This window comes from Acomys minous (genome assembly GCF_964271855.1).
Source record: "Acomys minous genome assembly, chromosome: 2".
Lineage (NCBI taxonomy): Eukaryota > Metazoa > Chordata > Mammalia > Rodentia > Muridae > Acomys > Acomys minous.
Genome location: NC_140484.1, coordinates 115,237,719 through 115,252,137, shown reverse-complemented (window position 1 = coordinate 115,252,137; position 14,419 = coordinate 115,237,719). Strand labels below are relative to the sequence as shown.

The window sequence follows — 14,419 nt, the reverse complement described above, 5'->3', positions numbered from 1 at the left end:
ATTTCTGTGAGTTCAAGGTCAGCCTGGTCTACAAAGTGAGTCCAGGACAGCCACGGCTACACAGAGAAACCCTGTGTCAAAAAACAGAACAATACCCCCCCCCAAAAAAAAACTCCAAAACAAATAAGAAAGAAAGACAAAACAAAACAAATCTCTGGGGAAACTGGTGAAAATTTGGGAGAACTGAGCCTCTCTGTGATCATATGCCATAGGAACAGTACGGTTTTTCTAGAGAACTCTCCCTACACACACGCTGCTGTGCTCAGGCTAGGAGCGTGCTGGCTGCGGGGTGGACTCAAGTCAGAGGGTGTCAGTCTTTCCTATGGAATGGCCTTGTCTGTCTGGTAGATTATCACCGTGTCCTGTCCCTAAGCCACTGACCTCTCAACAAGCACCTTGCTGGTGGGTCCTTTGGTCCCACTGGCTGTCACCAGGTGTAGCGAAGCATTCGTGCACAGCACCACACACATGATTTCAGATTTCACCGGGCCTTCAGGATACATGTTCTTTCCTTTGTGCACCAGGAAGAACCGTAGGAAGTGAATACTCTGGCAGAAACACCCCTCAGGCAGAGCAATGACCCCAAAGAGGAATCCTGGGAAGAAAGAGATGAGGCAGAAGCCATGGGTTCTAGTTCTATGACCAGGAAGTGGGGGGGGGGCACGTCAAGGACCACACCAAGCAATGTGTAGCCTCTGCCAGAGGAAAGCTCATGGCCATTGAGAGGCTTGTGCCTAGAGAGGAGTTGGGGGAAAGGGGGCCAAGACTAAAGAGGAAAGGGGGAAGAGACAGCAATGGGATGGAGGTATCTACAAGCCAGCCCAGCTGACCCACGGCGGCCCACAGGATGCACGGTATGCAGATGCGGCCTTAGAAACTGTACGTGTGTGGGCTGTCAGACAAGAATGTCCTAGTACCCTCCTGCTAAAACGGAAGCCAGCTGTTCGCCAAGGGGCTGACAGTCACTGCTGACCCATGCATCCCCTGTTGGAAGTCTGGCTAGTGGGTCCCCTCAGGTGTCACCATCTCTGCTTCTGCCAAGCTGGACCAGGAAGCTGGGCCCCAGCCACAGGGTTGCCCACCCAGAACAGCTGCTGGCCTCGCTTTGACCACTTCCCAGGTCTCTCAGTACTAACACCAGCAGAGTTCCCGGTGACTGGCGTTGGGGGCAGAGCAGTTCTGAAGATTTGTTTTCTTTGAGAGCAGGGGCGGAGGCTGCAGGATCTCTCTGGCTATGCTGGAAGACTTATCTTCCCTACAGTGTAACAAGAAAGGTGAAGGCTGGTGCACTGCTGGGCACAGAGCAAGCTCTCAGCGAGCACAGGGGCAACAGAAGCTCAGCCGTGTGTCCCAGGAACAAAGGAGGGGAGAGCAGGCCCAGCTGCCCCAGGAGGACTGGGGACGTGAAGCCACTGCAGGAACTCCCAAGCTCCTGGAGTCTCCTGAGGAGACCCACTGGGGCTCAGCTGAGGAGGGCAATGGGGAACTAACTCACCTTGGGCCAGGTCCCACAGAATGAGCACACCATCCTCACAGGCAAGGGCCAGGAGGGAGGAGAAGCTGCTGGTCTGAGACACCACAATGGGCGCAGCGCAGGGCCACACGTTCTCGTAGTCTGGAGAGAGGAGATCATTTGCCAGGCTCCCCTGCAGACCCTGCCCTGCCCAGCGCCTCCACCTGGGGAATCTCCACCTCTCTCTTCAGTGCTGCCCTCCTTTCCCAGAGCTAAATAAGCCACAGCTAAGCTTCAGTGGCCATTTGTGGGCACTCTCAGGACACCATAGCATTTCATTTATGAACTCTATGCAGCAGGTCCTGTTAGAAGCCCATCTCACATATAAAACTGAGGCACATAAGCAAGTGCCTTAGTAGACAAGAGGGGATTAGAAGCCAGGCCGCTTGGGACGGGGTTAGAGGAAAGCACTGCCTTCTTCATGCTTTCTTAACCTCACTTCTAAAGCACAGTGTCAAAGCAAACTAGAGGCCTTATCCTGAGTGGATGGCATGTGGCGCTGCGTCCATGGTTGCCTCTGGCAACAGTCACCACCTGCATTGCAACTTCAAAGGGTGCCCCTGTGTTAAACTCTATGGATTTTGCTATTTATGGCCAATACACTCAGCAGACAGTGATGTACAGAGACTTAGTCGTGTTTCAAAGAAATGAAAATTGTGAGGTAAAGCAACCAGCTTGAAATTGCACATTTCTCACACACTGGGCCGAGACTAATACTGGCCTTCAGAACCATGCTTATGCTCCTTTTACAGTAGGTTCTGTGGGCCTGTGCACTTGACTCTAGACACTGTCACAAGAAACATGACAACTCAGGGACAGCCCATGAACACCACGGAGCACACTGCTTCTCTCCTCAGAACCCTGAGCTGAGACACTATATCAGTCATTGCAGTTAAGGTACCTGTTTTAGCCAGGCGTGGTGGCACATGTCTGTAATCCCAGCACTCTGGGAGGCAGAGGCAGGTGGGTATGTGTGAGTTCGAGGCCAGCCTGGTCTACAAAGTGAGTCCAGGACAGCCAAAGCTACACAGAGAAACCCTGCCTCAAAAAAAAAAAAAGTACCAGTTTTATCCTTCAGAATTTTGTTCAGTGCATAGAGGAAGAAGTTGTGGTCTCCGGTCCAGTGTATGCCAAGGATACAGGCTCCTCCTGGAGGTGGGGAAAGAAGAAAGGGCATTATCAGGTATCAGGTAGCCTTTGGTTTGTGTGGTGAGTGTACTGCCTGGAGTGATCTGCTCAGCAGAAAGGTGACCTTCCAGGGAAGAGCAGTTTGGTACCTCCTGGGAGAGTGTTCCTAGGGTACAGCTGCCTTTTGCTGTGTTTACATCTTCTGGAGAGGTCATTATCCACTTAGATGTCAGAGTTTGGTCTGTTACTCTAAAGTGCATTCATAACCAGAAGCAGCATCTGACATGTGCTCACTTGCCCCTCTAGGGCGGCCCCTCCATAAAACTGTGTGGCTTCCATCTTAAGGGAACTAAGCTCAGGGACACAGATCAAACACATACTGCCAAGCTACAGCTGCAGCCTGATTCCACCTTCACTCGGTTCCACCATGCAAGAGCTGCCCAGCCACCACTCTCCCATCCTCGTTTACCTGAAGAGCTCTTGACATCCACTGGTGTTGTGGTTAAGCAGTTAGTATAGATGAAATGGAAGGTGGCCATGCTGGGAAAGACAGACAGGAGTCAGAGTCACGCAGACCCCTGGACAAGAAGAGATCTGGCACAATATGGAATTAAGACCAGAAATGGCTAGTGGGCCTCCCAGGACCCATGACAGTCACATCCTAGCTTCTGGGGCTGAGGGACCATATAGACTTTGGACACAGATGAAGACCGTGCTAGTGAAGGTGTGGGTCACTCAGAGGCCAGCAGGGTATAGGGTGGAGCCCAGCCTAAGGAGATTCCACTTCCCACTTTAGGAAGCTATTTCTATCCTCAGAGGAGATCCCTTAAAAGCCAGACATGGGTGACATTCCATAAATGCTTTCTCAACAGGGGTCACAAATCTCAAAGTGTATTGATAAACTGGTCCATGTAGGGTGTGCTTGCAGATTCTCATGGTATTCCTCAGTGGATAATTGCTGTGGTCCCTAAATAGCTTGCTGGGCAGTAGGAATGACTTGGATACCACCAAGCCAGGCTAGGGTCTCAGTTCACAATAAAGGGCTGCCTTTAAGACTTAGCCTTCAGGGGCTGGAGAGATGGCTCAGAGGTTAAGAGCACTGACTGCTCTTCCAGAGGTCCTGAGTTCAATTCCCAGCAACCATATGGTGGCTTATAACCATCTATAATGTGATCTGATGCCCTCTTCTGGCCTGTAGATGATGTACATGCAGACAGAGCACTGTGTACATAATAATAAATAAATCTTAATTAAAAAAAAAAAAAGACTAAGCCTTCAGATTCTATGTCCTGATGTGAGAACATTCGAGGTCCACTCGACAGCAAGGTGAGAGGTCTCACTTCTCATGTGGAAATGATGCCCCAGAGAACTGCGCAGTATTGAGGCTGACTCTTGCTACTTCAGGCACTGGGCTCAGTTCTTATCAGACCATGGGATAATGAGGCCTATGTGCTGACCGGGGTGTTAGCACATGTTACTTCTAACTACAGACCTAGACGACATCATAGTTAGAAAGGGAGGGGCTGGGGTGGTGCTCAGCAGCAGAGATCCTGTCTGCCATGCGCAGGCCCTGGTTAGATCCCAGCACTGCAAAACAGCAACAAGAAAATGGAGGAAAATATCCCTAACAGTGGTAACTCATTTCCTTTTTGTGTTATCTTCTCTCGGTGTGCTATTTCCTTTTTTTTTTAATCAGGAAAAAATAGAAACTATGTCATACACAAATCTAAAGTAAACTATTTCTCATCTTCACAGGTATGTGGCCCTGTTTCTTTTCCCTCATCTGCAGTGCTCGACTTTAAACCCAGGGCTTGGGGCATATTAGACAGTACTCAGCTGAGCTGTGCAACTATTGCTCCTTCAAACTCTGGCTACTGGCCTTCATGCTAGCTATATTTAATCACTCTCCACAGAGCATTCCACAGGGATCTGCTGGGGACAGAGACATGGCTCAGTGGTTATGAGCGCAGTTCAATTCCCAGCACACACAGGATGGCTTGCAACTGTCTGTAGCTGCAGTTCCAGGGGATCCGAGGCCCCTCTTCTGACCTCCTGGGCACTGCATGCACATAGTGCATAGACATACATGTAGGCGAAACTCGCATACATAAAATAAAAAACTGAGTAAAATAAAAAACAACTTTAAAAAATCTACTGAAATTCTCTCAAGTTAGAAAGAGTTTTTAGAGGGAATTAATCCAGGATGCTTGCTTGGGTCCAGGGGGTGTTGAGCCAGCAACAGCTCTGAGGGTCTTCAGGAAGCACATCCCTCAGGCTCACCTGAGTGGGCTTCCTCCCTCGGGCTCACTTGAGTGGACCTCCTCCCTCTGCTCCTCTGGGTGGGCCTCCTCCCTCAGGCTCACTTGAGTGGGCCTCCTCCCTCAGACTCACTTGAGTGGGCCTCCTCCCTCTGGCTCACTTGAATGGGCCTCCTCCCTCTGCTCCTCTGGGTAGGCTTCCTTCCTCAGACTCAGTTGAGTGGGCCTCCTCCCTCTGCTCCTCTGGGTGGGCCTCCTCCCTCAGGCTCACTTGAGTGGGCCTCCTCCCTCTGCTCCTCTGGGTGGGCCTCCTCCCTCAGGCTCACCTGGGTGGCCTCCTCCTTCAGGCTCACCTGAGTGGCTCCTCTTCCCACTCCCCTTCCAGGTACTTCTTGTAGGAGGCAGAGAAGATCTCCATGTGTTGCTCCCACTGCACATCCTTGATGAAGTGATTCTGCCCGGAGCCTAGCCCACAGTAGTCCTCTAACTTTGAAAAGATTTCCAAGGGGCTTTTAAATGTTGTGCCTAGGTTAAAGAGATCCCAGGATTCAATGAAATCCCGTTTCCCTTCGCTGGTGCCTCCTGCTTCCTTCAGAAACCCATTCGTGGTCCACAGTGAGTCTGTGAGCCAGGGGTCCAACCCTGGCCGCCCTCTCCCTCACTGCACAGGCTCAGCCCAGGCAGAGGCAGCTGTTCTTGCTCTCTACACCTCCAGCCCAGCACCCCATGTTTTCTGCAAAAAGGCCAAGGAAATGCCCAGGGTGTGCTAAGGTCTTAGGACAACGTTGCTGTCTCTCCATGGCGATGGCCATCACTGCAGCTGTTGCCGAGGGTCCCTCTTCCTATGCAGTCTCTTGTTCCCACTCATTCCTCCCTTGGGGACTTGTGCAGCATCTAGTGGTTACCTTCCCTGTCACTCTTGTTCCCAGTAATCTAGCATTCCTCAAATCCACAGCCCCTCCTCAGCTTTCTAGAGCCAGGAATAAACGCAGGCTCTCTTGCACAGTGGCAGTCACTCTAGCAGTAACCCACTACTGCCATCCATGTGCACATGCGTGCTTGTTGCTACAGTATGTGTGAAGGCCAGAGGGATGCCAGGTGTCTTTCCTTGATCACTCTGTACCTTTATTTTTTGAGTCAGGGTCTCTCACTGAATCTGAAGTCAATTGATTAAGCTAAGCTGAATGAACAACACGCTTCAGAGATCCATCTGTCTCCCCCCATTCCCTCCCAGTTCTGGGGTTATGGGCACACCCCTACTACACTTTGTTGTTGTTTTTTGAGACAGGGTTTCTTTTTCTAGCCTCACTGTCCTGGAACTCTCTCTGCATACCAGGCTGGCCTTGAACTCATAGAGATCCATCTGCCTCTGCCTCCCAAGCGCTAGGTTTAAAGGCGCAGGCACGTGCCATCACCACCTGGCTCTAGCACACTCTTTATGTGGTTTCTGGGCATCTGAACTCAGGTCATCAGGCTTATGTGGAAGGCACTTTACCTACTGAGCCATGTCCCAGGCCACCACCACTCTTATACATGTTTTTGGTATGTATTTACTTACAACTCTATCTATCCATCTACCTACAATCTATCTATACCAGTTTTCTCTACAGTTTCTCAGGTTTGACACTGAAAAGTCCACACTCCAGGAAGTTCCTCAGGCCTTTAGTTAGGCAGATGGGTATGGATTATCTCTTCACATAGAAGTACAAATGCTGGGTCACAGGCTGGGCAAGCCTCTACCAACTAGGCCACAGCCACAGCCTCTCTCCACTCTCTCATGATGCACCTGGATTATTGGATGCTCTCTGGGGTTTTTGTTGTTGTTGTTGTTTTGTTTTGTGCTTTATTGTGGTTGTTTTTGTCTCCTGTATATAGCCCAGGCTGTCAGTGGATTCACTTTGTAGCATAATCTGGCCTCAAAGTAGAGGTTGCTTCTTGAAGGCTGGGTTACATCACCACCATGCACAACTTGAAAGTTTTAAATTTTAATGTAATCAAACTTCTCCAGTTTTCCTGTTATTGTATTTGTGTGTCTTTGTGTGTGTGTGTGTGTGTGTGTGAGAGAGAGAGAGAGAGAGAGAGAGAGAGAGAGAGAGAGAGGGAGAGAGAAAGTCTTTTCTAGGGCTATAGTGATGGCTCAGAGGTTCAGATCACATGCTGCTTCTGTAGAAAACTCGAGCTCATCTCCTAGTGTCCACACTAGGCAGTTTCCAGCCACTGTAACTCCAGGGAATTCAACACCTTCTGGATTTCATGGGTACATGCACTCACGCATGAACATACCCCACATATAGACACATACATAGACAGTGAATTTAAAATAAATGTTTCTTTTAAAGGATATTTCTCTATCTAGAAATTAAATTTTCTAAAAGGTTTGTTTTTTTTTTCTTCCATATTGACTTCTGGAATTTGGTTTTGCATATGGTGTGAGGCAAGGCTCAGGTTTTTGTCTCAACATGGACAACCAATTTACTGAAGTGACAGTCTTTGTAATGTCACCTCCAATATACCCAGCCCATCGCTTTATAGTCAGACATTTTCCTTCTGTTTCATTCACCTATTTTCCTGATTGCTAATTACTTACATCCATTTGTATTTCTATATGTCACTGATGCTTCTGCTACTCACTCAGCTTTTGCTTTTTGAGACACGGTCTCACGTAGCTTAGGTTGTCCTGAAACTCATGATGTAACAGAGGATGACCTCAAACTCATGATCCTCCTGCTTCTGCCTCCCCAAGTGCCGGGATTACAGGTTCATCTTTGAACTCACAGAGATCCACCTGCTTCTGCCTCCCAAGTGCTGGGATTAAAGGTGTGTGCCCCACACTCAGCAGATTCACCTTCTCAGAATAACTGTAGCTTTTCAACAAACTAATGTATATACAATCCATGCACTTAACATACTCTACTGTGGTTTCCTTCCATGTGCTCTTGGTAGACTTCCAACTTCTAGAATGAAGGAGATTTACCTTTCTGCTCTCCATGTTTGGTAATGATGATGTACACAGACCATCATGGATGGGGATGCATCCATGATGCATCCAAACAGTTAGAAATGATCTCTCTCTTTGACCTCTAATTCTGCTAACTAAATTCTCCTAATATCTTGTTTTCTTTTGTGTTTTAGTCCTAGAGCCTCTGAGTTTAAAATAAAATTCTCCTTAGAATTATGCATTTAATTAGATTACATTACTGCTAATAAGCAGGAAAACAGGAATGTAGGGTAAGGTTAGCAAGGAAAAAGATGGGGAAATCAACAGCAAAGGGAAAAATGCTACCTCTTACTTACCTGCTACGGGCTTAGGTGGTTTAATCTTCATTAAATAAACTGGAGGACTCAACTTAATATCACTTTTAAAACAAATGCTTAAGTCCTAAAATGAGGGAAAAGCACAGCCAATAAGCTAACAAAAGAGATTATATAGAATTATTAAAAATAACCATTCTTAAGGGTGGCAAGAAAAGGAAGAAAAATTAATGGAACAAGTGAAAATGGAATAGAAAGATGGTGGACTTAAACTCAAAATTGCCAATAACAACATTACATTAAATGTAAATGGTCTAAATGCTATACTTAAAAGATAGATATATCAGTTCTGATTGCTAGGTGGAATTCATTTGTTTTCATATCCCTATGTTATCACCAATATTTACTAAGTGTGAATAATGCATCAAGCACAAAATAAGCAAGACACTCATCTAATGAAAATACAAAATTCAACTATATGTCGTCAAAATGAAACTCCATTTAAGCCAGCACTTGTTAGATTAAGATAGGAGGATTGTGAGTTTAAGACCATTATGGGCTATAGGGCAAGTCTAAAATCAGCTTTAACTACAGACAGATGCTGTATCAAACACACACACACACACACACACACACACACACACACACACACACACTTTCAATTTTCAGCTTAACTATTAATAAACATGTTTTAAAAGTATTAAAACTAGAATATATCAACTGAAAATAACTCACAGAAAGCTGGGATGGCTAACACTAATGTTTGCCTTAGATTCCAGTCAGAACAAAGACTACTACCAGGGACCAAAGAGTACATACATGAGTAATGTTAAAATGTCTGAAAACATAGCTTCCCAAACTGCTAGGCATCTAATAACAGGGTTTCAAAATATACAAACAAAAACTCAGGAAGTGAGAGAGCAGATACAGTCTCAGAGACTCCTCTTTCAAAGGATGATAGGATCACGCCCATAGAAATGTGAGTAAAATATAATATGGATAGAGGAAGAAAAGCAATAAGGATGCAGAGGATTTAAATAATTTGGCTAAAATAAGCAGAACGTATGATCTTTTCAAATGCATTTAGCAATGTAAATCACAATTTGGGCATAAAGCAAGACTCAATAAACTTGAAGGGTGTTACACTGCAAAAAATTCAGTAAAATGTTAGCAAACTGAAACCAGCAAGCTAGGTCTGTGAAAAATCAACTTTAAAAACAGAGGGCTGGGAGCTAGCTTGGTGATAAGGCCCTTACCTGGGTTGCACAAGGGCTTAGACTTGGTCCCAAGCTCTGAAATTAAATAAATAAATGTTATGACCAAGAACAGGAAATAGACCAAAAAAAAAAGGAAATATTCACACATACTGAGCTTTTTTTTTCTCTTTTTAAGACAAGGTTTCCTTGTGTAGCCTTAGCTGTCCTGAAACTTACTCTGTAGATCAAGCTGGCTTCAAACTTATAGAGATTCACCTGCCTGTGCCTCCATGAGTGCTGGGATTAAAGGCATGCACCACAATTGCCTGGCTCATTCACACATATCTTGATAAAGTAGACTGCCTAAATAAAATGAATTATCACCAAAACTGGCTCAAACCATTAAAAAATAATACAATGAAAAGCACAGAAGTTAAAAACATACTAAAAATGTTTGCTGCTATGTAAGACCTCAAGACTTACACCTAAGAGGGAGGGAAGGTCCAGGTCACCTTACAGGGAAGGCTAGTGGATCCTGACAGCAGAAACCATGCAGACAAACCCACACACAGACAGTAAGCCAGGCCCACAGGCTTATACCTGTGACGGAGCATTAGTGTGTGCGTGTGTGCGTGTGCGCATGTCTGTTGGTCTGTACAGAAAATCACCAAACAGCCAGCACAGGTTATGTAACAGGCCTATGCTGGCTAGGTGTTTTTGTTTTTGCTTAGTTTTGCCAATTTGACACAAGCAAGGAGTCATCTGGGAAGAGGGATCTTCAGTTGAGAAAATACCTCGATTCGATTGGTCTAGATGCAAGTGTGCGAAGCATTTTCTTCATTAATGATTGATGTGAGAGGGTCCAGCCTGCTGTGGGCGGTGCCACCCTGAGCAGGCTATCTCCAATTGTAAGACACACGGGAGACTGGGTTGCACAAAAAAGGTGGCTTAGCAGGGAGGAGGGAGCCAGTAAGCAGCTTGGCTTCCTCTGAGGTCTTGGCTTTAGTTACTGCCTCCAGGTCCCTGACCTGAGCCTTTGTCCTGGCTTCCCAAATGATGACCTGTGACGTGGATGCATAAGATGAAAGAACCCCTTTCCTCCCCATGGTGCCTTGAGTATTTATCATAGCAGTAAAGACCACACTAACGTAAGAAGCTACTGCTCAGCTATGTCACCGCAGAGTGATGCGGCCATGTGTTATCTGTGTAGCTTGAGCATGTAGTTCTCTAGCATGAGAACTCCATTTCAGATGTTTGTGGCTCCTCTGGGACACCTCAAGAAAGGGTGTGTTCCCTGACCCCCAGGGCATGAAGTCAGCTCCATTCTCCAAAGCACTCCAAGGTGAAAGTGACAGTTCACCTGTCTTGGTGGACTGCACTGTTACAGTGCCAGGGGCAGAGCCGGGCTTCACTGGTCCTCTTTAAGGGAAAGAACAAAATCATGGCATGGCAGTGTGTGTCTGGAATCCCAGCGCTGGGGAGGCAGCGGAAGACTACTGGTTTGAGGCCAGTGTGGGCTATATGGACAGCCTGCCTCAAAAACAAACAAATGCCCATAAAGTTACCAACCCAGAATGCCCACAGTCCCTCTAACACCACTCAAGTGATGGTGATTAAACAATATTATTTCTGCAAATTTTACAAAACTAAAAGATGATGTAACTGTATCACCCGGGCCCTTGACGTGACCTTGGGAGGGGCTTTGTCAGTGATGGGGCTGGATATTAGCTTCAGATAACCTTGCCTCAGGAGACATGATCTGAGGCTATCTCCAATTGTAAGACACACGGGAGACTGGGAGCAGGGACCCCAGAAGGACATTTTACCAGCGTCCTTGATGGTTAACTCACTTTTCACTTATAAGCACAAACCCTTCAAATGTAACTTACGTCTCTGGAGAATGTCTTTAAAGTTTCTTACCATTTCTACATTTTCTGTAGCAGCAGAGTCAGGAGTACTCTGAGGGGAAAAGGGGGAAGTGAGTTCAATAGGTTTGCTGCGTGTTCCTGACCCCTGATGTCTTCAGAGATGTTCTTTCTCCCCTGACCCAGTTCCTCTTTTAGGAAGTGAAGTCATGGAGTACACATGGGGGACCAGCATCTGGGTAGTCCTCTAGCCTGTAGGGTTTCAGGACATGAGCCCCACTCTTCAGGGCCTTTAACTGTAGTTGGAGAAAGATGACATACTTCATGGTTATGGGTGTAGGGGTGAGTGGATCAGTTAGGGTACAGTTATGAAAAATCAACATTAAAGAAAGTTGAAATAAGGATTTCTTTTTATTATATTTTAAATTAATTTTAATATATTAAAATAAAATTTAAACATTAATGTTTAATTAATTAAATTATTAATTTACTTTTATTTATTTGTGAAAGGGAGCCTTGTGTGTGCCATGGTTTACTTGCTGAAATCAAAGGACAATTTGTGGGAGTCAGTTCGCTCCTGCCATGTGGGTTTCAGGGGTCAAACTCAGGTTGCCCAGCTTGGCAGCATGTGCCTTTACCCACCAAGAAATCTCCAGGGCCCTCCTTTTCTTTTTTAAATTGACACATATGTATAGAGCACCATGTGATGTTCCTGCACATGGATATATTGTCAGAGTCTCTCACTATGTAGCTCTGGCTATCCTGGAATTCACTATGTAGACCAGGCTGCCCTTGAACTCACAAAGATCCAGCTCCCTCTGCCTCCCATCTGCTGTGATTAAAGGCGTGCGGACACCCCCCCCCCCCCTGTTTAACACAATATGTTTTAAATGAGGTGTTTGATTAATATTATTAGTTTTTCTTAAAATGAAAACTAATACATGCATGTTATATACATAAGTAAAATAAGCTTTAATCTTTACTGAGGAATTAGGTCTCAAGCCACTTTAAATAGTTAAGTTGCTACATACTAAGACAAACAAAGGGCATGACACACTCTGGGAAACGTAGCAGAACTCAAGACATCCAAGAATCACTTCAGACCAGGAGAGGGGAAAGTTATCGGTGAGGCAGGAATCAGAATAAAAGGCACTCCCCTCCCACAGGAAATGTCTGGGTGCAGTCTCAGGGGCTGTAAGTCCAAATGGAGAGAGACACCGAACCTCTGGCTACTCAAGACCTCTCTATTTACTAATATTTTATCTATTGGAGACAGTCCACTGATCCTGTTGCATCAGTCAAACCTCGAGTGGCCTTGCTAGGTCCATGGAGAATTCAGGCTAGATTTGGGCTAAGGGTGGAGAGAAAAAGTATTGATTGAAAAAGAAGGTGTTTCCTACCAGTTGCAGCTGTTTGGTTTTTTTCTTCTGATTTACAGCTGATTGGGGGTGCTCCACTTCCTTTAGCCAAATCTCCTTGGGCAACTTATATACTTCCAGCCAAGTATCCCCAGCTCCTGCATTGGGAAATCCAACATTGAGTAACTGCTAGCAAGTGGCAACTTTCAGCTGAAGAATATCTGTCTTCTCAGAAGTGCTGGCCTGGAGGCCCAGGACCTCTGCAGTCGGCACCTGTGGAAGAGGGGCTGCCATAAACTGAAGCAATGGTCATTGCAAACTCTCACTTACCAAGCAATGTCTGCATGGAGAGCTGACCCCATAGGCTACTGCTACCTAACGGAATCAGGGGCTTCTCCCACAACACTGACACAACTGAATTTTTAATCAAACTTCTTATCTTTGCCAAATCTCATGTTTTCTAAGTTGCAAATAGTCAGTTCTACTGACATTCTGCCCTAGAGTTGACATTGCCACCTAGAGGAGGAAGGTGGCACACGTAAGCACAGTAAGAGAGGCTTAGGGCAAAGGACAGGCCCCAAAGAATTCTTCTGACCAACATTTGAGATGATGACCTATGGGAGGCTCTCATCACAAGAACAGGCTGGGCTCCTGTTCTGAAAACTGACCCAGGTGGGAAAGGCTGCTCTCCCATGGAAGGGATCCTGCCTCAGTGTTCCATTAAAAGTACAATCATCTGGACACTTTAATTTCACACTTCTGGAGCCCAGAACCACAAGGGAATAAAGATTATCATTTTTAGCTACCCACACTGTGGTGCTTTGTCATGTCAGCCCAAGAACATGACCACAGGAGCGTTTTGTCCGCATGTGTATTTGTAGATCACATATGTGCTTGGTGGCCCCTGGAGCCAGAACAGGGCATTAGGAACTAGGATTATATATGGTTGGTAGCTGCCGTATTAATGCTGGGGTCAAACTTGGGCCCTCTGGAAGAGTAACCAGCACTTTAGCCACTGAGTCATCTCTTTAGCTCCTAACATGACCTTTGATACAAAAGGCACTATGAAATCTCTGTCTTCCTCAAGCATTTGAGGGGCCTTTGGAGACAAAGTATAGACCCAGGCTCGTATAAAATATATCCAAATATTTAAATGCTGAAAATCAAGCTACCAAACATTTGAATCAAGAATGTTCTGTTGACACAGGCATAACTGCAGCTGGCAAGATGGGATAACAGGTGCTAAGATTTGTGGGTAAAACTTTAAGGAGAACTAAGAGATCTGTATCTTCTCAAAGTAGTTTCTCCAAAAACGTCTAACAATTGTAACGGTGGCTTTAACATATGTCCAAATAATCTTTGATTCTCCTGCCTCCAGGAGACACCTAAATCACTTTCTTCATTGTCTGGACTTAGTGATTTGCTCCTTACAGAGGATGAAAAGGATAAAAACTAATCTAGGCATGGCAGTGTAGACCTGGACTTACAACTCTGGAGGTTGAGGCAGAATTGCTTGAGCACAGGATTTTGGAACCAGCCTAAAGAATCCTGTGATCTAGGCTAATACCCACAAAAGGGAGTCAGCTTGGGACCATACAAGAAAAAAAAAAAGAAAAGAGAGATGAAGTGATGGGAAATCTGGCCAGCAGGGGTTAGTTAGTGAAACAGTATCGCTGTTGTTGGCTTTGTTTCCATACCCACACCATCAGGTTAAAGGTAGACATCAGTGAGGAATGCAGAGGGCTACCTACTGGCTTTGCTACTCTCCTGTTTTTGTTTTTTTTTTTTTAAGATTTGTTTTCTGCATATGGATCTTTTGCCTTCATGTCTGTCTGTATACCACCTGCAT

At 45.9% G+C, this 14,419-nt stretch overlaps 1 protein-coding gene across 7 annotated transcripts in view; it reads right to left on the bottom strand.

Moving 5' to 3' along the window:
• WDR93 (WD repeat domain 93) overlaps window positions 1-14,419 on the bottom strand; it is a 59,012-nt gene that overhangs the window by 26,445 nt on the left and 18,148 nt on the right. For 6 of the 7 annotated variants that reach the window (XR_014777593.1, XM_084774167.1, XM_084774168.1 and 3 more), the window contains exons 6-14: window positions 12,613-12,728; window positions 11,268-11,306; window positions 9,408-9,443; window positions 8,194-8,278; window positions 5,253-5,424; window positions 3,111-3,181; window positions 2,576-2,662; window positions 1,496-1,615; window positions 382-595 (exon numbers count right to left, since the gene is read on the bottom strand). Coding sequence is in view for 6 of the 7 variants with exons in the window: in XM_084774167.1 (XP_084630293.1) it covers window positions 382-595; window positions 1,496-1,615; window positions 2,576-2,662; window positions 3,111-3,181; window positions 5,253-5,424; window positions 8,194-8,278; window positions 9,408-9,443; window positions 11,268-11,306; window positions 12,613-12,728 (940 nt within the window). In the remaining variant the exon portion in view is untranslated. The remainder of the gene's footprint in view (window positions 1-381; window positions 596-1,495; window positions 1,616-2,575; window positions 2,663-3,110; window positions 3,182-5,252; window positions 5,425-8,193; window positions 8,279-9,407; window positions 9,444-11,267; window positions 11,307-12,612; window positions 12,729-14,419) is intronic. The other variant, XM_084774169.1, reaches the window with a different exon arrangement.